This window comes from Typopeltis vanoorti, chromosome 23, assembly GCF_054136105.1.
Source record: "Typopeltis vanoorti isolate ZY-2024b chromosome 23, IOZ_Tvanoo_1.0, whole genome shotgun sequence".
In the NCBI taxonomy this organism is placed as follows: domain Eukaryota; kingdom Metazoa; phylum Arthropoda; class Arachnida; order Uropygi; family Thelyphonidae; genus Typopeltis; species Typopeltis vanoorti.
Window position 1 is genome coordinate 40,486,036 of NC_143571.1, and position 26,449 is coordinate 40,512,484.

The 26,449-nt window shown below is 36.8% G+C and overlaps 1 protein-coding gene across 1 annotated transcript in view; it reads left to right on the forward strand.

Annotated features, from left to right (window-relative positions):
- Positions 1-26,449, forward strand: part of Rab11 (RAS oncogene family member Rab11) — a 152,921-nt gene that overhangs the window by 31,258 nt on the left and 95,214 nt on the right. Inside the window, exon 2 of the mRNA XM_090412835.1 lies at positions 4,185-4,380. Coding sequence (XP_090268961.1) covers positions 4,185-4,380 — 196 coding nt within the window. The remainder of the gene's footprint in view (positions 1-4,184; positions 4,381-26,449) is intronic.

Below are 26,449 nucleotides of genomic sequence, written 5' to 3' on the forward strand. Positions count from 1 at the left end.
TGTCTAATTGAACGGTAGCTGACTGATTCCAATACAGATTTGTTATTAGTCTTATGTCTTGTTCGTCTAGCCTTGTTTGTTGAAGGACTTCTATTAAGTTAGTGTGTCTGACTTTGTCGAATGCTTTTTCAAAATCTATGAAACACATAAAGATAGATTTCTGTTTTTCTATGCATTTTTGTATCAATATTTGGGTACAGAAAAGGGCCTCTCTAGTACCAAAACCATTCCGAAAGCCGAATTGTGTTTCACTTTTTCTATAAATGCGATTCTGAATTACTTTCAAAAATATTTTTAATGTTTGGCTCGTTAGACTAATAAGTCGGAAGTCACCACAGGAATTCGCTTTGGGTTTCTTTGGGATAGTGATAAATGTAGATTTGAGCCAATCTGATGGAAATTCATCGCTTTCATATATTTCATTAAATAGTCTTTCAAGAAGTTTGATGTTATCTGGTTCTATTAATTTTAAAAATTCTGTTTGCACACCATCTGGTCCACTGGCTTTTCCTGTTTTACTTGTTCGTATAGCATTCTCTATTTCGCATTTCATGATTGCTGGTCCTTGAATGTTATCTTTTATATTTATAGGCTTCTGTCTAGTATCATTGAAAAGTTCTGTTACATATTTTATCCAAATCTGTGCTTTATTCTCTTCTTCTAGAACTATTTTTCCATTTTCATCTCTTAGAGACACTATTTGCTTTTTCCTCAGTTTTCCGGAAATTTCGTTGATTTTCTTATACAGATTGAAATTATCATGTTTCTTCTGAAGCAGTTCAATTTCAGTACATAAATTTTTCATCCAATTTTCCTTGACTTTTATTTTTTTCTTGATGATGTTATGTGTTTCTGTATATCTGGCTAGGTCTTTGTTTTTGTACATTCTTCTTGTATCAATAAGAGAAAGAATCTCATCTGTCATCCATTCCTGTTGTTTTATATTATTCACATAACCTACTTCTTCAATACTTGTTGTTACAATGGCATTCTTTAAGCTATTCCAAAGAGATTCCACACTTTTATTTTCTTCTATGTTAATCTGTTGTAATCGCAGGTTAAGCTGTGTCTTGGCACTTTTATTTATGTTCGGGTCTTTCAGTTTTTCTACATCAATTTTCTTTTTCTTCTTTTGTGATTTTTTAGCTGATTTTAATCTAAGACATACTTCTGCAACTATGGGATTGTGGTCTGATGAGATATCTGCTCCAGGATAAGTCTTTGCACTCTTTATACTACTGTGGAATCTTTTATTTATCAGTATATAATCAATTTGATTTCGGACAATGTTATGTTGGTTATCTTGAGGCGATTTCCAAGTGTACAGTCTTCTGGGTGGAAGTTTAAACCAGGTATTTGCTATTGTTAGATCTTCTTTCTGACAGAACTGGACTAGGCGATCTCCTCTGTCATTTCTGGTGCCTAAGCCATGTTCGCCAACAATTTCTCCATCACCCCCTCTTCCTACTTTTGCATTGAAGTCACCCATCACTATGTTTATATCATGTTTCTTTGTTAGGTTTTTAATCTCTTTTAGGTGTTCATAAAACTCTTCAACATCTTCTTCACTTTTGTCAGCTGTGGGTGCATAAGCTTGGATGATATTTATGTTAACGGGGTTTCCCTTAAGTTGTAACAGCATTATCCTTTCAGAAAATGGAATCCAATTTAGTACTGATTTATTGATTTCTTCATCTACTATTACAGCTACACCATGTCGATGTTTGTTCTCATCATTCTCAGAGTAATACATTGTTGTATTATCTTGTTGACACTTTCCAGATCCTGGCATCTTGTCTCGCAAATTCCCAAAATCCGGATGCCCAGCCTCTTCATTTCTCTTGTGACATTTCTTAATTTGCCAGCTTCATGCAGAGTTCTTACATTCCAAGTTGCAATTTTAAAAGTGGACACCATTTTGAGCCCGGAGATTCTTCGCTGTTGGTCCACGGCTGCTTATTCGCCAGATTGCTCTGCTTATATCGCAGCTAGCCTCCATATCTGAAGGCTGTTCCCCGATCCGCCACCTGGGGACGCACCCGGTAGTAGTCAGCTCTGCCCCGGGATTTGACATTACGTTAAAGAAAAAGAATTTTACGTTTACTTTGCGATTTTTGTTATTGTGGACTCATGCCATTTCTGTCAAAATAGATGAGTTGGCTCTCGAACTTTTAAGTGACCTCAGCCAGCCATTTTTCTCTCCCCTTTGCCTCCCCACCATTAAACAATTCCTAATCCTTGGCAAGCACATGGATAGCCTGGAACAGCACTTTATCATGCTTGATGAAACCTTCTCCCAGAAAATTGACACACTCGAAAAAATGCTCAAAGCAATCCATGATTAGCGGCTTGAAGCGAACATTCCTACAGTAGATAGTCCCAGCAAACTTCATGATCTCATTGCTTCATTGGTGTTGTACTACCAAGTGATCATTTACACTTGGATTCGCTGATAGTTTTTCGGTATATATGAAACTCATAGATTCGTAGTTCTCGATCTTAGAGTTTTGCTTACTGGCAGTTGAACAACAAGGCATTTGTATCCCCTTAATTATTATTAAGGATGCCAGAAAAATAGCCGTTTGGCTTTCAATTCAAGTATCAAATTGTTGGAATACATCCTAGCCATCATTAACCAAATGCGTGAGCATGAATGCCTACACACACAACATGCTGAACAGTGCAACACATAGAAATATTTTAAAAATCACCTGACTCTTGTATATGCACATAGTGATCGTCACCTGTGTTAATTTTTTAACGTTTGAATGCCAGATTTAGCTTTTACATCTGAAAAACTCACTGGTTGGAAAAACTCATGCTCCACTCATACCTTCATTCACATTTCTAGTTTTCTTTTTAGATGTTAGACATTTGGTAGATTCTTTTGACAAATATTTTAACCCAGAACCATCTGTGTGCAAAAGGTTTCGAAATAGTCGCCATTGGGAATATGCCACTGTGATGTTAATGACATAATGATAAATTTTGTATTATCATTCTATTAGTAGCTATGTGTACGTTAATGGTTACCTTTGTTTCTCATTGTTGTCACTATTAAACTATAATGTTATGGTGATAATTTAATTATTTTGGGTATTATTTCTGGAAAATTTCCATGTTACTCCTTTAAGTAAATATTGTTTTTATGGCTATTTATCCTATTTTTGTTTAGGAGTATCCCTTAAGGGGTATTCCTAAACAAAAATAGGCTAAATAGCCATAAAAATAATAATCATTTTGGTATAATAGCAGTAAATTTTTTCGCTTGATTATAACACTTCACATTAATTGCCTTAGTATCCTTAGTTGCCTTAGTTTCATTAATTGCCTTAGTATCCCTAGTTGCCTTAGTTTCACATTAATTGTCTTGGTAGCTAGCCTAGTGCATTAAGAAACTTCAGGTGCAAACTTTGTTTGCTTATGCTTGGATAAAGGAATAAACAAGAATATAATTTCTTTGCATTTTTAATTTAATTTATAACCAAGCAAAAAAAACTTTCTACAACTAGCTCTAATCCAAATTGTTTTAATAATAATGTGTTTTGCCTTTTTACCATTTGTATATGAAATATATATGACTTCTGCGTTACTTCAACCTTGATATCCCTGGGTTTTGCTTCCATTGATGACATTTTAATAATGTTTGTCTTTGGGTTTGATTCTAGCAAACCCAAAGACACTAACTAGCAGAGTGGTTCTGCTAGTTTGTAGATTTTTGCCTGTCTCTGAGTAGAGTTGCTGACGAGATTTTCATAAATTTATGGGTGATTCTTTTGGATGACTCAATGAGATTTAAGAGTGATCTTGTGGATCATTCAGAAGGTTGGAGAGACGTATCCCTCCCCTCTCCACTCCACCTTAACAGTACTTCAATAAAGATCAAAACCAGTCTAGGTAGTGGCCCTTGCCATAATGCATAGTATACTTTGCATTGTCAGATACTAAGGCAACTAACATTAAGTCATTAGCTTCTATATACAAGTAGCTTAGTCACGAAGAAATTTCACATGCAGACTTCGTTTGCTTACAGTTGTATAAAGGATTATACAAGAATAGAATTTCTTGGCATTTTTAACTTAATGATATTATAGCAATGTAAGTGGATGTTTGCCACTTTATCCTCTATTGATCATTTAACACTGATATACATGTCTTTCTTTTTTTTTTTCTTTTTGAAACAGTTGTTTTAATTGGAGATTCAGGAGTGGGTAAAAGTAGCCTTTTATCCAGGTTTACTAGAAATGAATTTGTCTTGGAAAGTAAAAGCACTATTGGAGTTGAATTTGCAACACGGAGCATTCAGGTTGAAGAGAAAACAATAAAGGCACAGATCTGGGATACAGCAGGTCAAGAAAGATATAGGGCAATAACTAGTGCGTAAGTATTTTAAGATATGTCCATTCAGTTTATTTTGGTGTTCTTAATTTATTATCTTTCATTGTTTAAATTCTGACTGTTAGCCCTTGTTGCCTGACCTGGCTGGCTGTGAATAAGTGGTGCTTTCACTCTCCAACCACTAAGTTATGGGTTCACATCAAACTATTGGGTATAGATGTTTGTGAATGTCTTTAAGTGGTGAATGAATTTCAGTACCCAGTGTGAAACCACTACCCAGCTTACTGGAGGTCTGTAGCGGCTTCAAGAAAGTTTCACAATTCATCTGGAGGAGCGTGTCTGGATTGTCTTACCATAAGAGTTTACAACATGTAAGGTACTACGTGTTGAGTTTTTTTTTTGAGCCAAAAGATAAGTTGTTTTTAAGAATGATTCATTTTTTGTTTGCTTGATTGTGTGATTTTAAAGTTTTTATTTTTGTTACACTGTATGTGCACAATAATGACAGGTGATTTCAACATGCATGATTTTGTTTGCTTCAGTATGTGCCAAATTTTATTTGTTTTGTAGAATGAAAAATTTGTGGAAAGAGAATGAAATTCTCTTTCCACAAAAAAAAGTGAGTGCATGTGCTAGAAGTGTTTTGAGAGTGAGTGCCAGAAGTGTTTTGAGAGTGAGTTCCAGAAGTGTGGGGGAGAGTAAGAAGAACGATAATTATGAATTGAATTATGGAATGCAAGAAAATGCAATTGTGTATAGTAAGGTTGATTTTGTATGTGTAATAGTGACATCAAAAATGAAATGATGGAAACTGAAGAGTATGATCAGATAATAATGTGAGAGAGAGAGAGAGAGAGCACAAACATGAGATTAAAATGTTGGAGAAACACCTGCAGGTAGTATGATGCAGAAGTGATAGAAGAAGGAGATGCTAGGAATAGAGAAAGCAGATTATGAAAAAGCAAAAGGAGTATATAGTAAGGATTGAATTTTATGTGATAATTCCATTATAAGAGGAGTACTTGAGGAGAGTGTAACAAAATTGTGTTTCTCTGGAGCCAAGGTTAAGGATGTTAGTGAGGATTAGAATTCATAAATTTAATAATCCTCTCCATCCCATAGTGGATGCTACTGATTTCCCCCTCTTTTAAGTTAGCCAAACAGATTAGCTAAATCTTTAACTTTACTTACTAGTCATACTTCATCTTATATTAAAAATTCCACTCAGTTCAAATCTTTAATTTAAAAAAAAAACAAAAAACAAAAAAAAAAAAAAACATCATGGAGAGGGAGATGAAATTGCATAACGTATTGATTTTTGTGAAAACAAGTTATTTTTTCCTCCTGTTCTTTGGATATCCCCCCCCCCCTTTATTCAAAATATCCACAGCTTTGCACAATATTGAAAGATTTTAAATAATCACTGTTTATTTCCAGATTGTCCTTTTTTAGGTTCAAGTTTTTTGTTATTTTTTAGTTTAATTGCAATTTTCAGACAAATTAATTTTCTTTCAGGATGGTGGCTGCCTGCTTTAGGTGTTCCAAGTGTTATTTTTCTCCATTTTATACTTTACCAGCAGCCTCCTATGTTGAATTCATGTCTAATTTTTTTTTGTGTTTCATTGATGCCCAGAATTGCCCTAATTGAAGCATTTCTTCTATAAAAAAAGTTGCCTCAACATTTGCAAAAAATGAAAAGCAGCTATCTCTGAAGTCCCAAAAAAGTTGTTGGTGATGAAATAAAATTTTGAAATTTTTGAGTAGGTAAAGCAAAATTGGTTATTTTCATCCCTTCAACCTAAACTTTTTGAAAATGAAAAAATATATATGTATATATATATATATATTTTTTTTCTTTTCAAATGAGTAATAGACTACTTTGGAGGAAAATTATTGATAGATTAGTAATACTGGAAACTTCATGTAGTTTTATGTGTACCTTGAAGGTACATATAAAAAAATATATAAATTGATGATAAACTTTTTTTTTTAGAATGTACTAAATATTTCAGCATATTTAGTACATCCATTTATCAAAACATAACTTTTAAATCTTTCTGAGTGGTGTGAAGTAAGCAGATTACTTGTGCAGAATTTTTACGTCACTATCATTAATATAAAGCAAAATAAAACATTAAAAATGTAGTTTTTTTACTTTTATATCAGTAATTCAGCTATGTGGGCAAAGTAATTTCATATTGTCAACACTTGATGTTAGACATTTGATTCTTTATGTACTTATACATAATATATATATTTTTTTTTCCTCTGTCATTTGCTATTGTTACATGGCACACCACTCATGATCCTAAAAATTATCTTAATTGATGGATGTATATTGAATGCTTTAAAACAGGGGTCGGCGGGTTTCAGACTCGCGGGCCACATTCAACTTTTATTTTTAATAATCGGGCTGCAAGCGTTTAATTAAGCGAAAATAGTAAGTGAAAAAAAATTTGAGTTATCAATTTTTATTATGAAAAATTATTATCACGTAAAAACAATGTAATATATATTAGCATCACAATATGTCTGTCTCCCTGATTTTTTGGCAAGCATCGATAAAATATTTTCTAACGAAAATGTGTTATTTAATGTGCGCCAAAATCTCTGTTGTTGTCGAATAAAGTCTCCTTTGTTATCCCCACTCATGATGACTCACAAGGTTGACTCGCACCAAGTTGCATGGCAATATCAAGAAGTATAGGTATAAAATTATTTTTAATTTATTATTCATATTATAAAATGTATTATTTAAATAATTCAACATATGGGACACATGGCATGTAAGTATGGTCCACCTTTTTAATGGGCTGCCAAAAATGCATGTTTGGGCCGCATGAGGCCTGCAGGCTGCCGGTTGCCGACCCCTGCTTTAAAAGATAATAAAATTGTGGTGGTCGTTATTTTCAAAAGGCTGAAGGGATGAAAATAACAGATTGGAGCTAATATTACCTTATAACCACCTTCAAGAATATATCATAAAAATTTTGAATTTTTATTTTGTCCCCTATATAACTTTTCTGCTTCAAATTCAATCATTTTTAATTTTGTAAATTGGGAGAGTTGCAAACTGCAAATTTCATGTACGGTATGACACAAAAAAAAAGTAACTGAATTTTGACCCCCCCCCATCCCTTTAGTACACATGCTATGAGATTTGCCGTTTGACTGCATGCACATTAATAGAAGAGCACGTGTAGAGTCGATGCCATTATATTCAGCTCTAGCAATGGTGTTGACATTGGAAGAAAAGATGTTTTATTGGTGTGCATTATTTTCTTTCATACAGGGTTGGTAGAGCAAATGGTTACATAGCTCTGAAATATCAGAAGGTGAAAATAAATATCACCTTCCTGATATCATTTTCTGTATTCTTACCAAAGTCTTCCCATGACTTTTGTTTAGCTAGTTTTCCACATTGCTTTGCTTTCTTACATTTTTCTCTATTCTCTTAAGAGCATAAACTGACATACTTGCTAGGAACTTTAGATATGCTTTCTTCTTTTATTATTATTATAAAAAAAACCTCCATGGAGTCAAAGACTCATCATGGGAGGTCCACAGTTTACACACCGTTTATCATACCACGCCTTAAACATATTCACTGTCTGTGTGCTCACCACACTATCGGGCAATGCATTCCAATCACTCACCACTCTCCATGCAGAAAACCTGCTCCTCACTCTCTTGCTCACACCCTCCTTACACAGTTTCCGTGGATGACCTCTTGTTCTTTTCCTATCTTCATCCATTATGTGCAAAACCTTTCTGACGTTAAACTGGTAATAACCTCTTAACAGCTTATATCCCTCTCCTCCTCCTATCCACCAATTTCTGCAAATTGCATTTTGTCATACTCAACATTCCAGAGACTAGAAACCCCCTTAGTCAATCGTCTCTGAATTTTTTCCAACACATCTTCATCTTTTTGAAAATCAGGTGACCAAATCTGTGCACAGTAATCCATATGTGACCTGATCAAAGCCTTATACAAAGGAACCATGGCATCCTTACTTCTACAAGTCAGTGCCCTACATATCATTCCCATTATCCACTGTGTTGTCCTTGCAATTTTAGTAACATGTCCCCGAAATTTTAGGTCCTTATTTACAAATCACTCCTAGATCTCTCATCTCCTTACCACTTCCAAGATATTTCTACTGATTGTGTACTCTACATCCCATCTCTGCTTCCCAAATTTCAAAACTTTACACTTTGCAACATTGATTTGACGTCCCCACTTTTACCCATTCAGCCAGCGTATTCAAATCCTCTTACAAAGCTACAGCATCCACTCTACTCCTGATAGCTCTTCCCAACTTTGCATATCTGCAAACTGCATATCACCATTCAGACCTCTCCAAATATCATTTACATACAAATTAAATAGCAATGGACCCAAAACAGACCCTCGGTTACACCACAAGTAACTTTCCTCTTCTGTGATATTGCTCCTCCATAGACAATTCACTGATACCTATCAGACAGCCAATCTCCAATCCAGCAAACTAATCTACTGTTCCAATTTAATTACCAGCTTTTCATATGACAATTTATCAAATGTCTTTGCAAAATCTAAACCTACCACTGTATATGCAACACCCTTATCCAATGCATTTGTCACTTTATTATAAAAAGTAAGCAGATTGCTAAAGCACGATCTTCCTTTAGTAAATCCATGCTGGCTGCCAAAGAATATTTTTCTGTTGTCAACCCAATTCTGAATCTTAGTCCTAACTAACTTCTCTAATACCTTAACCACAACTCCAGACACACAGACTGGTCTATAATTCAAAGTCCTACTCTTATCCTCCCTTATGAATTGGAACAATCTCACCCTCTTTCCACTGATTTGGAACTTGACCCAGTGAGAGATTCTTTTCCTTGACTGTCTCTTTAACTTCCTGAGAGTCCACCATGGAGTTCTGATTTTTTTTTTTTTTTTAATCCTTACAAACAACCTCACCACATACTTCTCTGGCTCAATCAATCAATGTTTTCTTCAGGGTTTGCCATTGCATCTCCAAAGTTTGGTTCTTGTTTTCAAACTAATTCATTTTTTTTTTTTTTTTCAATGATGTTTGTGTATTTCAGTCTACAGTTCACCTCTGAAAGCTGCTCAACTTTGATTCATTTGAAAACTTTCTTAGACACTCTTCTTTTCAATATATCTTGCTCAAAATAGTCATCATCAACAATCATCATCAAATTCCTGCCATGTACCCCTCAAGGGGTGTACAGGATATGATAGTACTACATGAAAAATTTACATCATTACTAACTTCCTATCTACAATTTTCCTCCAAATCAACCTGTTATCTATCAAGGTTCCAACAGTGTCAGATCTTATATTTCTATCTTCTAAGGCATTTTTTACTTATCAATTCACCTATATCTTGGTCTCCCTCTGGGTCTTTTTCCTGCCAACCTGGCAGAGAACACTTGTTTTAATATTTCCTCTCCCATTTCCTTTCCTCTCTGCTAATGCATTCCTGAATGCTGACAATATCAAGTTCTTTCCTAATTTCCTTCCTAATATGCCATTGATGCCATCTGTTCATGCTCCTATTCTTTCTAAAGACGCTCATATCTACAGTCTCTGCTCTTATTCCATATGAATTTATTCAATTGACTTCCTACCATACCAGCTTTGTTGATTCTGTTGTCTATTTCCATATTTAATTTACCATCTTCACTAAAAATCATGCCTAAGTAGCTGAAATGTTTTACTTGTTCTATAGGTTCTCCATTCACAATGCAGTTGATATTTTCATTGATTCTGCCTATTTTCATTGACTTTGTCTTGTTATTGCTGACCTTCATACCATATCTATTGCAACAGTTATTCAATTTAGTCAGGGAATCTTGCAGACTTGCAGCGGATTTATTTAGAAGTATAACATCGTCTGCATAAAGCAAAGAGCTGACATTAACATCTCCAATTTTGATATCATGTTTAATACCACTTTCCTTCATAATGTGATCCATATAGATAATGAATAACAGAGGGGATAATGTACATCCTTGTCTCACACCAGATTTAACATTAAACCATCTTCCTGTACTTCCTTCAATTCTAACTGCTGACTTACAACTCAAATACAGACTAAGTATTGCTTGATATAATGCCCCATTGACACCATATAACTGTAGTGTATTGAATAGCTTCTCTCTTGGCTACTTGTCATATGCCTTTTCCAAATCGACAAAACTTAAATACAGATCTTTGTTATATTCCCATGCTTTCTCGACTATTGTCGTAAAGTGAAGATCTGATCCTGACAGCCTCTATTTGACCTGAATCCATCTTGTTCTTCACCAGTCTTTTCTTCCACAATCCTTTTCAACCATGGCTCAAGTATATTTGCACAAATCTTACCAGGAACACTCAGTAGAGAAATAAATCTGTAATTCTCACATTCAGTTTTATTTCCCTTTTTATATGTAGGTACCGTGAGGATTCTACTCCAATCATCTGGAATTCGTCCCCCTTTCCATTCCTTCTGAACTATGCAGTGCAGCCACTGTAAGACTTTTATACCACCATACTTCAGCATTTCTGGTCGAATATCATCTACTCCTGCTATCTTTCCACATTTCAGGCTTTTGATGGCTTTTTCTGCTTCAAATATGGATTTGTATTCCTGACTGCATGCCTGGTCAGTGTTTTTTACCACTGTGCTGTCATCACTGCTTGTTTCATTTTGCAATTTTTTGAAGTAATTACTTCATACTTCTAGGATATCTTTTTCTCCAGTCAGGAGAAAAAGATATCCTAGAATATCTTTTTCAGGGCTATCCTAGAATAATAGGCTTGTTATTTCTAAATGAATTTTTAGAAAACTGGAGGTTTCTCTAAAGCCTCCAGTTTTCATGTCACCTTTATCATCTCTAATTCCTTTTACAACACTCCTTCCTCCATTTCTGAGCTTCTTCAATAACCTCCAGAATATCTTCCCACCTTTTTGATATTTATTTTCCATGTTCTTACCAAAGTCTTTCTATGACTTTTGTTTAGCTAGTTTTACACAGTTTTCTTGCATTTGTCTCTGTATTCTCTAAGAGCACAAGCTGACTTATTTGCCAGGAACTTATATCCTTTCTTCTTTTCCTTCACTGCCTCTTTAACTTCTGTGTCCACAATGGAGTTCTGATTTTTCTATCCTTGCAGACAACCTCACCACATGCCTTGCAGACATTTTGATTGCACATGCCTTGCAGACATTTATTTATTTTGACCCTTAAGCACCCCTCCTGGGGGTGCTTAAGGGTCAGAATAAATTAAAAAAAAATCACTATCACATTTTTGAACAGAGGACTGAGGAAAATACAGAATCTTCAATAGCTCAATAAGAATTAAGTCTGATAAGTTAATTTTAAACTTTTGTACAACACAAAAATTTTGCGATATTTTATCTGAATTGGCTGCCAAAGATGGCATCTCAAATCAAACAACAGCCAATATATATTTTTTTTATATGTGCGAATCAGCATCAAAATCAGAATTATGCATTACCAAAGAACGAGTTGGATATCTTAGTTAATTTTCGACTTCTATGAAGATAAAAAAAAACAGCAAATTACAAAAATTAAAAGAATTGAATTGCTGTTTTTTTAGTCTTACATTAGATGAATGGGAACAGTATTGAAAATAAAAGACATTTCAGTATAGTTCATTCTGATGATACACAAATTTATTTAAGATTAGTTCATATACCCAGAAAATGTTCTCAATTGATATTCAAAATATTTTGGGCTCAGGCATGATGCAAGAAGTTGAAATAATTTTGAAAAAACATTTACTATAACAGCAGATGAAGTGAGGGTGATGCAAAAATGTGGACGTGAAAGCTCAGTCAACAATTTATTTTGCCTTAATCATGCTGTTCAATTTAGCAACTGTTGCATTTTAAAAATAAAATAAAAATAAATAAATCAGCTAACACCTTTTATTCCCTCATAGGGAGTAGACCCCCCATCTAGCTTTTGGAGACAGAGTGGGCAGTTCAATCTCCACTGGTAGCCAATCAGAGATAGCTGGCGCATGGCATCATTACTTATTTATAATTCATGTCTATCACTAATTATAGGCAGCCACCGATGAAGAGGCTGGCAAACAACCCTAACAGGATATGGTACTGTCTGAAATAATGTGGGTACTACGGTCGATTTTCTTAGTTTACGAGATAAAAAAAAAAACCCTGTTTCAGGGAGAAAAAACCCGCTTGCCCATGCCAGAGATCGACTAACCAGTCAAAAATGGGCTCAGTAAAAGTTCCTCCAGTCGACGACTAGACTTGAACCTAAGTCTAATTTCGAGCAACCAAGCGCAGAAGACGCAGTCTTCTGCGCTTGGTTGCTCGAAATTAGACTTAGGTTTAACTCAGTGGAAGTGGCGCAAGCGCCACTTCCACTGAGTTAAACAGGCTGATTAACAAAGGATGTCAAAACAATTCAGTCTCCTACACAAACTTAGTTTTCATTATTGACCCCTTTATTTAGCAACCATATCTTGTCCATATCCTAATAGGCCACAAGTTAATATGCTGAATAGATATTTTTAAAATAATTTGCAAAATAACTCATCTATTAAAAAAAAAAAAAGACATCTTCAAAATACTTTGAATCATAATAATCAAAAATATTAAAATAAATCAATAGATAAATTCACCATTACTTATTTATAATTCAATGGTGGTAGAATTATATTTAAAATGTGAACATTGGGACAGAACTTGCCATTGTTAGCATTCAGGAATGTGTCAGCAGAGCTAATCACAGATGGTATGGCCACTTAAACAGAATGGGAGAGAAAAGATTAACAAAATAAGTCTTCTTGCCAGTTGGTAAGAAAAAGACCAAGATGTAGGTAGATTTTACACAATAAAAAATGCCTTAGAAGATAGAAATGTAAGATCTGATAATGTTGGAATCTTGACAGATAACATATTAATTTGGAGGAAAATTGTTGATTGGAAGTTAGTAATGGTGTAACTTTTTCATGTACTACTATCATAATATCATGTTCATCCCCTGAGGGTACAAATCAGTAATTTCATGATGATGATGATCTGTTTCACTAATCCTTGTGTCTATGTTCAGACAATTCTCAGCTATATATAAAGACCAATGATACAAAGACAGGCAGGACCATAAGAAACTTTAACTGCATTCTCAATTGAGAACCTATAAAACAAGTAAAAAATTTCAGCTATTTAGGCATAATTTTCAGTGAAGATGGCAAATTAAATACGGAAACAGAAAAAAGAATTAGCACAGCTAGTCTGATGGGCAGTCAACTGAACAAATTTACATAGAATAAGAGAAATCAGAATACTAAACTAGCTGCTTACAAGGTAGTAGTGTTCAAGCCAGTTTTAACTTATGGATCTGAGAGTTGAGTTAGAAATAAAGCAGTCAATAAAAGACTAGAGAATACAGATGAGTTTCAAGAAAAATTAGGGAAGTAAACAGATCAGTGGGCAAAATCATATTAAAAATTAAGATATTTAGAAGGTTAGCATTCAAGAATGTGTGCTTGGGTCACTTAAATAGAATGGGAGAGGAATGATATTTGATGACAAAAGATGGCAGGAAAAAGAGTCATGGAAACCAAGATCAAGGTGGATTGATGCAGGCAGAAGTGCCTTTGAAGGCAGAAATATAAGATGTGATAATACTGGAGTGCTCACAATTAACAGTCTAATTTGGATTACTGTTGTTGATAGAAGATTAGGAGTAATATGAGCATAATCATGTTGTACTGTAACTGTATACCCCTGAAGATTGAGGTTATGCACACAGAAACAAATAATGATGCAGCCAGTTTTGACTAAAATAAACACCATTATAACAAAGTACTGAAAATTCCATTAAGCTGCAATAATATTCTAAAAGAAATTTACTATAACAAACTACTCCTGTGGTTCTTATAAGTTCTATAGTGGGAGTGAAGTGTATTAAAAATCACATTTATTACTCCATAGTGTAAAAACATCAAAATGAAATTTGGTTTTTCACTACAATATGCTTGTGTTTTAGAAGATGCTGTTGGTGTGAGCAGGCATTCATCCAATGGGAACACTACCAATTCACTCTTTTGGTGGGATCCACAACATATCCAAATCATTTCCACTTTCTAAGCAATATTATCCTGCCAACTTTGGCTTATAGTTCCCAGACTTGACACTAACCACTACAAAAAAAAAAAAAAAAAAAAAAGCTCCAAGTTTGCCAAAGAGCAGTGGAGAGGAGTTTACTTGGAGTATCCAGACAAAGACTTCAAGACTTAGCAAAAATAAAAGATGTCATTTGGAGAGCTAGGAAATCAAAATGGGATTGGGCGGGCCACTTGGCATGATATCAAGACGATAGATGGTCAAAGAGAGCAACAGAGTAGCTGCCGAGAGGAGCCAGAAAACCTGGGAGATGGCAAAGAAAAAGATGGAGAAATGACATCGAAAAACAGCTCAGTGTCAGACAAGAGTGGCCCAGGATAGGAGCGAGAGAGAGTGGGAGAGGACTTTGATCTGCAGCAGGATATCTAGGCTAACAACAGATATCATCAATGCATACTATAGGTTCATCATCATTGTTCTATTTACTATAAATCTGGTTTTTGAAACCAGAGTATATCATCATTTCAAGAATAATGGATATTTCCACCATCATTATTATGTACTCAACTAAGTTAATTTTTCTCGTGAGTCAGCAAATTAAAAAAAAGACTGCTCTTTGTCCTAGCATATTTTGTAATAAGTGTTTTTTCCTCTCCTCCATGCTAGGTTTAATGGTTTACTCCTATTTGTGTTATGCAACTGTAATTTGGAGAATTTTTTTTTCACAAAAACTATATAGGGGTACATTTATTGCCTCAAGCATTATCAACATAGGTGGTCTCATCATATCAGACCATATCATCTTTAGTCATTCAAATCTTCCCAATATTTAGGTTTGGCCAAATTGAGCTAAAAATAGTAATCACTTCCAATTTCAAATGCTCTGCATACTGTTGTATCCTGAACCAGTTGGAAAACATCAGTCTATAACAATAACATAGTCAAGGAGACTTTTATTAATTGCATCTTCTCTCCATGTGAATTTGTGCAGATCTTTATGTTGGAACATGGTGTCAGTACTAACTAGTCCATGTCCTGAACAGCAGAAATAATCCAGCAGGTATTTACTATTATTATTAGCTTTGCACTTTTCTCCAAATTTTCCCAAAACATTTCTCTTTGTCTGGTAATCATTTCCTATTCTGCTGTTTAGATCCCCAACAAGGACCAAATTTTCCTTTTTCATTGTGCCAGCTGCCTTTTCTGATGCCTCAAAAAATTCCTCCATTTCTTTCTTGGTAGAACCTTCTGTGAGACCATAAGCACAAATAAGTCTCGTTGTCCGCTTTGCCATTCCATTCTGATATTTGTCCACATCACTGTATATTGCCTGCCATTCAATATTCTCATATTTAGTTGAATACTAGCTACTCCTTCATTTTCCTGATTGTTATTGTCTGAATATAACATCTTGCATTTGTTGCTTAGAAAGATTTTGCCTGTTTTGTCGATCTGGTACTTATCCAATTCCTCAGCTAGCTCCCTTTCTTTGCCATTCAGGCTTCTTATATTGATAGCATTGATCTTAAACTCTGGTGATGTTGAGTTGGGGTGTGTTTCAGGATTTCTTCCAGTAACTGACTTTCGCTGTTTGTCCAATTCTTCTGCTAATTTCATTTCTTTTCCGTTGATGCTTGTTGATAGTACCAATCTTGAACTCTGTTGATGTTGAGTTGGGATGGGTTCCAGGATTCGTGGTTCTCTGACAAATACAATAGGGGTCTTGTTTATTGGGGCGATGCCCAGCCAGCATGAAATACTGTCATGTTTACCATCATTTTACATTGTGGGCCAGTAAGAATAAAATTTGGTTGGCTAAATCCCAAATTGCCAGCCCATCCTCATTCGTTTCTTATCTGGGTAGATAAGAAACGAATAGGATGCACCACATGAAGGTAAGGATTACATTAGGTCAGAAGCCCTCATTGGATCGCTGCATTCCTTAAAAGGCTATGTGGAGGTCTCCTCCCAGTTATACAGCTTTGATTCTTAAGTACCTTGCTTTTATTGCTTTATTTACTAAACATATCTCAGAACTCTATGCTGTGGATTTTGCAGCCTCTTGTGCAGAGCTGATAAAGAACAGTAATAGAAGGTAATTTACCCTCTATTACTGTTCTGAGAAGTCCTCCTTCCATCCTTTCTATGTGTCCAAAATATTTTAACTTTCTTCTGTCAATATCCTTAAGGAGCCTTAAAGTTCTACTAATCTTTTCTAACACCCATTCATTTGTACGCCTTTCAGTATATGATATCCTCAACAGCCTTCTGTAACACCACATCTCAAAAGCAGATATTTTCTTATCTGACTTCTTTAGGTTCCAAGTCTCACATCCATTAGTCGCTGTTGGAAAAACAACTGCATCTAAAATCCTCAACTTTGTTCCCATGGAGATAGATCCATCCTTCCAGATTTTAGACAGGTCTCTGACTGTTGTTTTAGCCATTCCTAAGCTTTTTCTGACATCTTCTGAACAGCAATTCTTCACATTAATAATGGATCCCAGGTACTTAAACTTGCTGACTTCCTCAATTCTTTCTCCATTAAGATACATTTGTTTCCCAAGAGCTTCTCTGTTTGTTTTTCCTTTGAGAACCATGATCTTTGTCTTGCTAGAATTGAGTTGAAGTCCTCTGTTATTACTGATCTTGTTAACTTTGTCAGTCTTCCATTAGCAACAGTAAATCTGAAAAATCTGGCTTGGCACTGCACAGAATATATACAGACCACAACATCCTATGGTCTGAAGTACGCTTACGTCATTGATGTCGGTATAAATTTGAATGCTTGTTTAAAGAAAGCACTGAGGCCTTACTTCGCGATCTGAACTTAAATCGGAATGACTTCCTCTCTCTATCTATGATATGGGAAAATCTTATTTTGATCACTTATTAATATTTTTATATTATTTATTTTTTAATTACTAATGAATTATCAATGTTGCAAGATTTCCTCACTTATACCATTGTGTTGTTTTATGTATAACATCACTTGTCTCTTCTTTTTTCAAATAGTCCATTGTTCGTGTTCTATTTTGTAATTAAATGTCATTGCTGTTGATGATGGCCTGTAATATTCAGGCTGAAATATATGGCCTAAAATAAATAGTATTACTTATCCCCTTTGTTTTTTCATGCTAATTGAAGGTGCCGCTATACGTTTGAACACTTATTTAAGGAAAGCGTCAAGGCCTTAATTCATCATTCAAACCTAAATTGGAGTAACTTTCCCTCATTATTGAAAATATGGGGGAATCTTTTTGTAATTGCACATCATTAATTTTATTATTATTATTATTTTAATAATACTGTGTTCCCTCAGTTATTCCTTTGCGTTGTTCTGTGTATAACTTCACATGGCTGTTACTGTTCTGTTTTCTATTGAACTGCCTGATGTCACTGATCATGGGATGGCCTGTAATTTTCAGATTAAAATGTATGGCTTTCAAATAACAAATGTCATTCACTCTTTTCCTTGTGTTTTTGTATTAATTTATGAAACAAGCTAGCAAACAAATTCATGCTGGAATTCATTACTCACAGTACAATCCTGTACCCAGTGGTTCCCAAACTTTTTCGTTTTGGTGCCCTTAGTGTATCAGGATTTTTCCACACCATCCAAAGTCAGAACATAGGCCTACCTAACAGTTGCAGCACACAGTTGAATGTCCTTTCTATCATTGCATCAACACTTCGATGGTCTGATTCTAAAACCATGTGGGCTAAGTGTCATTTCAGTGAAAATATTGGAATATTTTGTGGCGCACGGTGTTGCACAGTTTGGGAGCCACTGCTATAGCCTAATCTTCTTCTCCATAACAATAATTATAAATGCCTTCAGAAATGCAATCCAGTATATAATGTGATGTTTTCCTCCATTTCATTTTGTGCAGTTGCATTCTGCCCCCCCCCCCCCCACCCACACATATTGAAACCATTCCAGCTGCAAGATGCTTATAAACAGCACAGTTACAGGTACTGATAATTCCTTAGCATATTCCCGGAAAAAAAAAAAGTGCTGAAATCCCATTTCAGGCCTTCAACTTTATTTCATATTTAAATTACTTAATATTTCAAATTCCTCTAGATAGCAGTAACTATCGTGGCATCTCTCTGCTCAGCCTGCCTGGGAAAGTTTATGCTAGGTGCTTGGAAAGACGGTGGAGGAGCATAGTTGAGTTAAAGTTCCAGGAAGAACAATGTGGCTTTCGTTCTGGTAGAAGCACAACTGACCAAATCTTCACTTTAAGGCAAGTCTTTGAGAAATCTGGGAATATGCCAAGAATGTCTACACATGTTTTGTGGACTTGGAGAAGGCATATGGCCGGGTTCCTCGGGATAAGCTTTGGCAAGTAGTACAGGAGTATGGAGTGGATGGCCAACTATTAGCTGCCATCAAGTCCCTGTATGAATACCCAGAGTTTTGTGTCATGGTAAACAGCACAAAGTCTGAACCTTTCACGGTCTCCATTGGCCTCCGCCAAGGGTGTGTTCTGTCATCCCTCCTTTTCATAATATTTATGGACTGGATTGATAGGCACAGTCGAGGCAGTGAGTGTGTCAGAATTGGAAGATGTAGCATTGGATGTCTGCTTTTTGCAGATGACCTAGTTCTGCTTTGCTCTTCCACAGATGACCTCCAGCAGACCCTGGATAGGTTTGTAGCTGTTTGTGCAGACGCAGGAATGAAGATCAGTGTGGCCAAAACTGAAACATTTGTGGTCTCAAGACAACCATCCCAGTGCACTCTACATGTAAGCGGAGTCCCAATGAGGCAGGTGGAGAAGTTTAAATACCTTGGGTCCATATTCACGAATGATGGAAAATGGGACGTAGAGCTAGATACTCGAATTGGCTTAGCAAGCTCAATATTGCGGGAGTGTGACCGTTCAGTAGTATTGAAGCGGGAGTTAAACCAGAAGACAAAGCTGGCTGTCCTCAATACAGTCTATGTCCCCATCCTCACCTATGGTCATGAGAGTTGTGTAATGACCGAAAGAATGTGGACACGAATCCAAGCGGCTGAAATGAAGTTCCTTCAAGGGGTTGCGGGGCTGACAAGACTCGACAGAGTCAGAAGCTCTGCAATTTGGGAAACCCTCAATACTCAACTGCTGCTTCTCCGTGTTGAAAGATCACAGTTACGTTGGTACGGGCACCTGGTCAGAATGCCACAAGAGAGGCTCCCTCAGCAGGCCCTCTTTGCCAAGCCAGAGGGTGGGAGGCCACGTGGAAGGCCAAGGACTCGCTGGATAGATTATATCCAAAACCTTGAGTGGATGTGTTTGGGAATCCCACCAGAACACCTGAGCTTGGTGGCAGAGGATCGTGACCATTGGAAGTTCCTTTTGCAGCTGTTGCCCCCACAACCCAATTATGAAAGGTGAGCCTTGAAGATGTATGTATTCCTCTAGTTCACACACTTTCAACTCTTCCATACTCTTCATTTCATCTGATCCTAATTACTTTATTACAGTCTCTATTTTTCCATTTTCTAATGGTCATGCAATGCAAAAATAGCTGTGAATTTCCTTTTGTCTCTCTTATCATGTATTTCTAAACTAATACATTTCTGTAACATAATCATCACTTTTTCTGAAAACTTTTCATTTAATTTCCTTGAAACATATAGCTCCACTTTATTTATCTTTCTAACATCGAAGTGTACAATTCCTCACTGCTAACTCTAAGTATTATTTGAGCATAACTTGTCTTCCTTCTCAAGTGGTGATGATACCAATAAACTCATTCTTGAAATTGCTGCATTATTTGAGGCTAAACTGTCTCTTCTAACTTGTCTCCAGTCAGACTTTAAGCCTTAAAATCTTCTAGATGATAGGGCAAGATAACCAGAGCTGTAGTAGTTATGAATATTGCTAATTATAACAGGAAAATAGTTACTTTTTTCTGCTTAGCAAACAAAGATTGAGCACAACCTCACAAATAGCCAAATCAAGAAACTGAATTCTTTACTTGAAATTATCAGATTGGATGAGGATGCTGTTTTTTTAAAAAAATTACTTTCTGATAGAATTCCTCTTTTCTATGGTCTACCAAAAATCCTAAAGGTGTTCTTCTTAGACCCAACATTGGCTGTTTGCCTTTACTACTTATGCTCATGGCTCTTAGTTTATTTTGGTGATCATTCCTGTTCTTCTGTGAAAAATTCATATAGCAGAACTTCATCCCAGGAAAGTTATATGTACCTACCTACCTGTTCCTAAGACCTCCAAGTCCTGTGTATAAAGTTCCATTTCTGAACTAATTTCAGGGCTACTTAAAAAGTATGATTAGAGTGCCTACTTTTTTCTTGTCACTGAGCTCCTTGTGGTTTTCTTTTACTTTGGACAAACAGAATATTCATTTGATAAGATACCGCAGAAATATCAATCATACATAATCATAAAAAGCTTGAAAAGTCAGATCCTTATTAATTGCAAATTTTAACCTTGTTATTGTTTATGTATAAATCATAAATCATGGAGTTCGCCGCTAGAGGGCCAGGGGAACGGTCATGTTTTCAGGGAGCTCCCGAAAGCTAAGTACAATTTTGATTGGAAATTAGAATAAATGTTAAAAATCATAACGTAATATTGTCTAAATTTGGTAGCTTGTTGTGTCTGTGTGATTTTGGTGTAAATTCCGTAAATTAATTTAGTCTTTAACGATACGTTTCATATATTTGAATATGGCGCCAATGCGACGTAAGATAATGGCGTCCAAAAATACGACGCCATTGTTCAAAAACTATAATGTGAGAGAATTTGTCCAATGTGATGTGTGTGGAATGTATGCATTCCCGAATGAGGCTGGAGTATTGAAAGTGATAGTGGTGGGAGAATGTGTAGAAAGTGTATGCAAAGTGAGGAGTCGAAGTATGTGTCAGGTTGTGAGACAGTTATGGTTGAAGAAAGCCAGAATGCGAGTGAAAATAGTGGCTCGATAGGGAATTGCGGTGTACAAGATGGCAATGTGAGCGGTGATCTAAGAAAGAGTGAGAGCAATTATACAGAAAGAGAAAATGGTTTGAATGATAAAAAAAATGAGGAATTATTTGTAGGAAGTGAGATCGCAAGGCTGCGTGCAGTGATACAAGATGCGCAGCGGCAATTAGAGCACCTGCAAAACTCTTTCCAGAGTGATTCGGCTAACGTAAATAAACAGCGTGGGCGAGTTTCCGAAATGAAGGAGAGAGTGTTGTATGGTGACTCGTTATTAAGAGGAGTAATAGATGGGAGTGTAACTAAATCGTACTTACCGGGTGCGAAATTTAAGGATGTAAGTGAGAGCATTAGAGTGCAAAAACAGAGGGTGAAAGAAATAACAATTGTGGCTGGTACGAATGAATTGAAAGGTGATAAATTTTTTATGAGAGAGGACTTGAAAGTATTGTTAAAGGTAGCGAAAGAAAAGAGTGACAGAGTTAGAATGGTGAGTCTGTTACCGCGGTATGACAGAGAGGAGTTTAGAAGGAGGGCCATAATCGCAAATGATATTATGCGCAGGTTATGCGGACGGTGTGGTGTGGAATTTGTGGACGTGTGGAATGAGTTTGATGGGCGAAAGGACTTATACAAGATGGATAGACTGCATTTGAATGGACTTGGTGTGCAGAGACTGGAAAAAGTATTGCTGAATGAAGTGAAAATGGATGTGCAGAACCAGGGAAACTAGAACTACCAAGGAGGGGGGGAAGTGGATATCCAGACATCAGTGAGACGGTTGAGTGTAAAAATGTATATAATGTACCTGAGCCAGCAATAAGGACAAAAAATGGAAATGGGATATTTAGAATAACGCATCAAGATAGGGGTGGGACAAAGGGAACACTGCAATTCATGTATACTAATGCCAGGAGTATTAGGAACAAGAAGGAAGAATTTTTGGCCTTGATTGGCTCTTCCTGGCTACAGGTTATTGGCATTAGTGAAACATGGCTGACGGAAGATGATATAGTTAGTGGGATAGAATGTGTAGGTTATAGTATGTTTAGGAGGGACAGAGAGAATAAAATTGGGGGAGGGGTGTTATTGATGATAGCTGATGAACTGCAGCCAAGGAGAATTGAAGTATTGCAGGATAGTGAAAGGAGCTCATTTGAGGCTATTTGGTGTGAGATTGATACTGGCAGAATAAAATATACAGTTGGGTGCTGCTATAGACCAGGTGATGGAATAGATGGTGGAGATGGTATGCATAAACAAATTGATGAAATGAGTGGAAGGAGGGTAATTATTATGGGGGATTTCAACTGTGGTAACATTGATTGGAAGGAGGAGAGGACACATGTGAGGAAAGAAATGGATTTTATTCAATTATTAAGGGATAACTATCTGAAACAGCATGTAATTGAAAATACTAGGGGTGTGAGAGTGCTTGACCTGGTAATAGTATCTGAGAATTTGACTGTAATGAATATGACCATGTTGCCACCTATTGGTGAGAGTGATCATAAGGTCTTGACCTGGGAGGTGGCTAAAGGTGTGAAATTTGTGATTAAGACAGGGTATATGTGGAATTACCGTGCTGGCAAGTATGACAAGCTTAGGAGATTGCTTGGATCAGTGCCATGGCATGTACAACTGCAAGGGCTGGACGTCGATAGAGCATGGGAAGTGATCAAAGAGCATTTACAAGAGGTTATGGCTGATTGTATACCTAAGGTCCGAATAGTGGAACAAGGAGGGGTTAAATGGATGAATAACACCATTAAGCTTGAGCTGCAAAAAAAGAAACAACTATGGAGGGAATTTAAAGAAAGGGGTGACCTGCAGGCACACGAACGGTATAAAGTACAGGCTAGAAGGGTAACGAGTGTGGTAAAAACAGCAAAAGCCGATTATGAAAGGAAACTAGCTATGCAAGCAAAAGAGAATCCCAAACAGTTCTTTCAATATGCTGCAAGCAAGAAAAAAACTGTACATGGCAAAATGATTTTAAGGAATGACGATGGTAAAGAGTTCACTGAACCAGTCGATATAGTGGAGTTACTGAGCGCGCACTTTGCAAAAGTATATCATCCAGGTGGTGACGTTGAAAAAATGAAGGAACCATTAGTTTATATGGGAATTGTGATGAATGAAGTGGAGGTGAATAGTCTATTACAGAACCTTAATGTGAATACATCTGTGGGATTGGATGGTATACCGGCACGGATCTTGCATGAAGCGGCTAATGAATTATCAGTGCCCTTGACCATGTTGTTTAATCTGAGTCTCAGGTCTGGCTCAGTCCCGAAGGCGTGGAAAGAGGGGAAAATAGTTCCACTGCATAAAGGAGGATCCAAGATTATGGTTGCAAATTACCGACCGATCAGCACATCAGGAGTCATTGTCAAGGTCTTGGAGAAAGTAGTCAAGGGAAAAATACAGGAATGGATTGATGAAAATGAGATACTGTACAGAGGACAGCATGGCTTTGTGAAGGGTAGATCATGCCTCAGTAACTTGCTCAAGTTTTATAACAAGGTGACGGCTGAACTGGATAAGGGAAATGGGTTTACAGTGATACTGCTGGACCTGGCAAAGGCGTTTGACAGGATACCACATGGAATTCTAATCCGTAAACTACAACATATGGGAATGGATATAGGGTTGGTGAGATGGATAGCTGGGTGGTTGATGGAGAGATATCAAAGAGTAGTTTATTCAGGAGTAGAGTCCAAAAAACGGCCTGTGACTAGTGGTGTGCCACAGGGTTCTGTTCTTGGACCACTGCTGTTTAATCTGTTCATTAACGATATAGGGAAGGGTCTAAGTGGGACAGTTCATTTGTTCGCTGATGATGCAAAGTTGGGTAGGGCGATAGTGAATGCAGAAGATGTCAAAGTCTTGCAAGATGACTTAGATAGATTGGAGTTCTGGACTAAGGAGAATGGATGTCAATTTAATGTGACAAAATGTAAGGTTATGCATTTCGGAGTGAAAAGATTAGCAGCAGTATACCACATTGGTGGAACTGTACTCCAAGAGATTGATGAGGCCAGGGACTTGGGAGAGTTGGTGGATAAGGAGATGAAGTTTAGGGGGCACATTGCGAAAGTAGCTAAATCAGCTCATCAACTCACTTGGTTGTTGAAAAATACCTTGACGAGCAGAGAAAAACAAGTTATTGTACCTCTGTACCGAGCCCTGATAAGACCTCATCTCGACTACTGTGCCCAGATTTGGTCACCTCGGTTCCTTCTTGATGGGGAGGAGGTTGAGAGGATCCAGAGGCGAGTGACTAAGATGATAGCAGGTCTATGGAATGAACCATATGAGAACAGGCTGAAGATTTGTGGGTTGCAGAAACTAGTTGATAGGCGAAAGAGGGGAGATATGATTGAGACATTCAAATTGCTAAAAGGATTCTATAGGATTAATTCAGATGATATTTTTGAGATCAGGACTGGTGGTGGGAGAACTAGGGGACACCCATGGAAGCTGGGCAAGAGCGTGGTTAGCAGGGGTGTTAGAGCTGGGTTCTTTACTTTTAGAGTGGTAAATGAGTGGAATAAGCTGCCAGAGTCTGTTGTGGGTGCTATGACAGTGAGCGAGTTCAAGGCAAGGTATGATAGATGCTGTGAGAATGTTGAACAGCTATGTGAACATGATTTTTTAGGACCTCCCTCGATGAGTCTAAGGACTCCTGGAGTAGCCCGTGGTAATAATAATAATAATAAATATCTAGCAGTTGTTTCATATCTTTTGAAATTGAATTTTGAATACTTTGCAGTGAACAGTTATGGGTTTACTAAGGAAAGTCATGATTGAGCAACTTGCATTTTTTATAATAATGTTACCATTGAGTTAGACATGGCAAATAGTTACATCATGATCAAGGTTCCCTCTAATTTTTGCTGACCCACATGTACCTGAAAAACATTTTGCGCCAACTTTCTAGTCTCAATCTGTGCATTGTTGTAATATTTCTTTTATTAATGTTGCCCTTTTTTCATCTAGCTGTAGCCTGTACAATTGTCAACCCTAAATTAATTTGCTAATATACATGGAGCTACAAAAATTCATCACTGTTTGCACGAGACCAAGTGACTTTTCTGTTTACAGTGGACACTCTAAACAAATACACCTTTGCAACTTGCTGACATCAGCATCAATTCAACCATCTTCTCTTCTGCATGCAGTGTGAGTGATACCCTTCAAGGCCATGACAAATATACTTGGAGATCCATAACCTACTCCATTTTGAGAATTGAGGATATCATTTAAAACGGTGGTGCCATTTTAACCGATATTAGTCAGCTGCCAGTTAGTGCACAGACCCGAACCTGTCAGTAATGAGTCGGGAGGCTTTCCAATCAACTGGTGCATAATCCTGCTGTCACATACTCTGCAAGGTCATGCCTGGAGAGGGGAGTCTGAGAAGCAGTATGTTGCGGGCACTGTCAATGTCATGGTGCAGAGACTAGTTTCTCTCTGTATGGATGTCATGCTCAGGAATATCTTCTTTTACTGCACATCTTCACTACATCCTTCCATCTAATCAAACATATGAAGACTCACAAACAATAACAGTGAACTCACTTTCACATCCACGATTAACATTCATGGCATTAACACAAACATAAATGACGTTTACCATCACTTGCGGTCTTCGGGACCAGACATTTTATTCCTGACAGAAACCCAGATTGCAGCTACATCTTGTACTGTCTACCTCCAGTGCCCAAACTACACACGTCACCATGCTTTTCACAACAAGGGTCGCACGTGTGCCTTTGTTTAATTTAAAATCCCCTGCTTTTGACCTTCTCTGGCTCAAAGTTTCCTTGCCTCATTTTAATAACATTCATTTGTTGCATTTACTAGTATCGAAACACTGATAACCACTCGGATCTTTTCACATTCCTTTTCATGAAACTTGACCACTTGCAATCCAGTTACCCAAATAGTGAAGTCATATTTCTGGGTGATTTCGATGTCCACAATTCCAACTGGCTTCCATAATCCAGCACCACCGACTAAGCAGGATGAGAAGCAGAAGTCTTT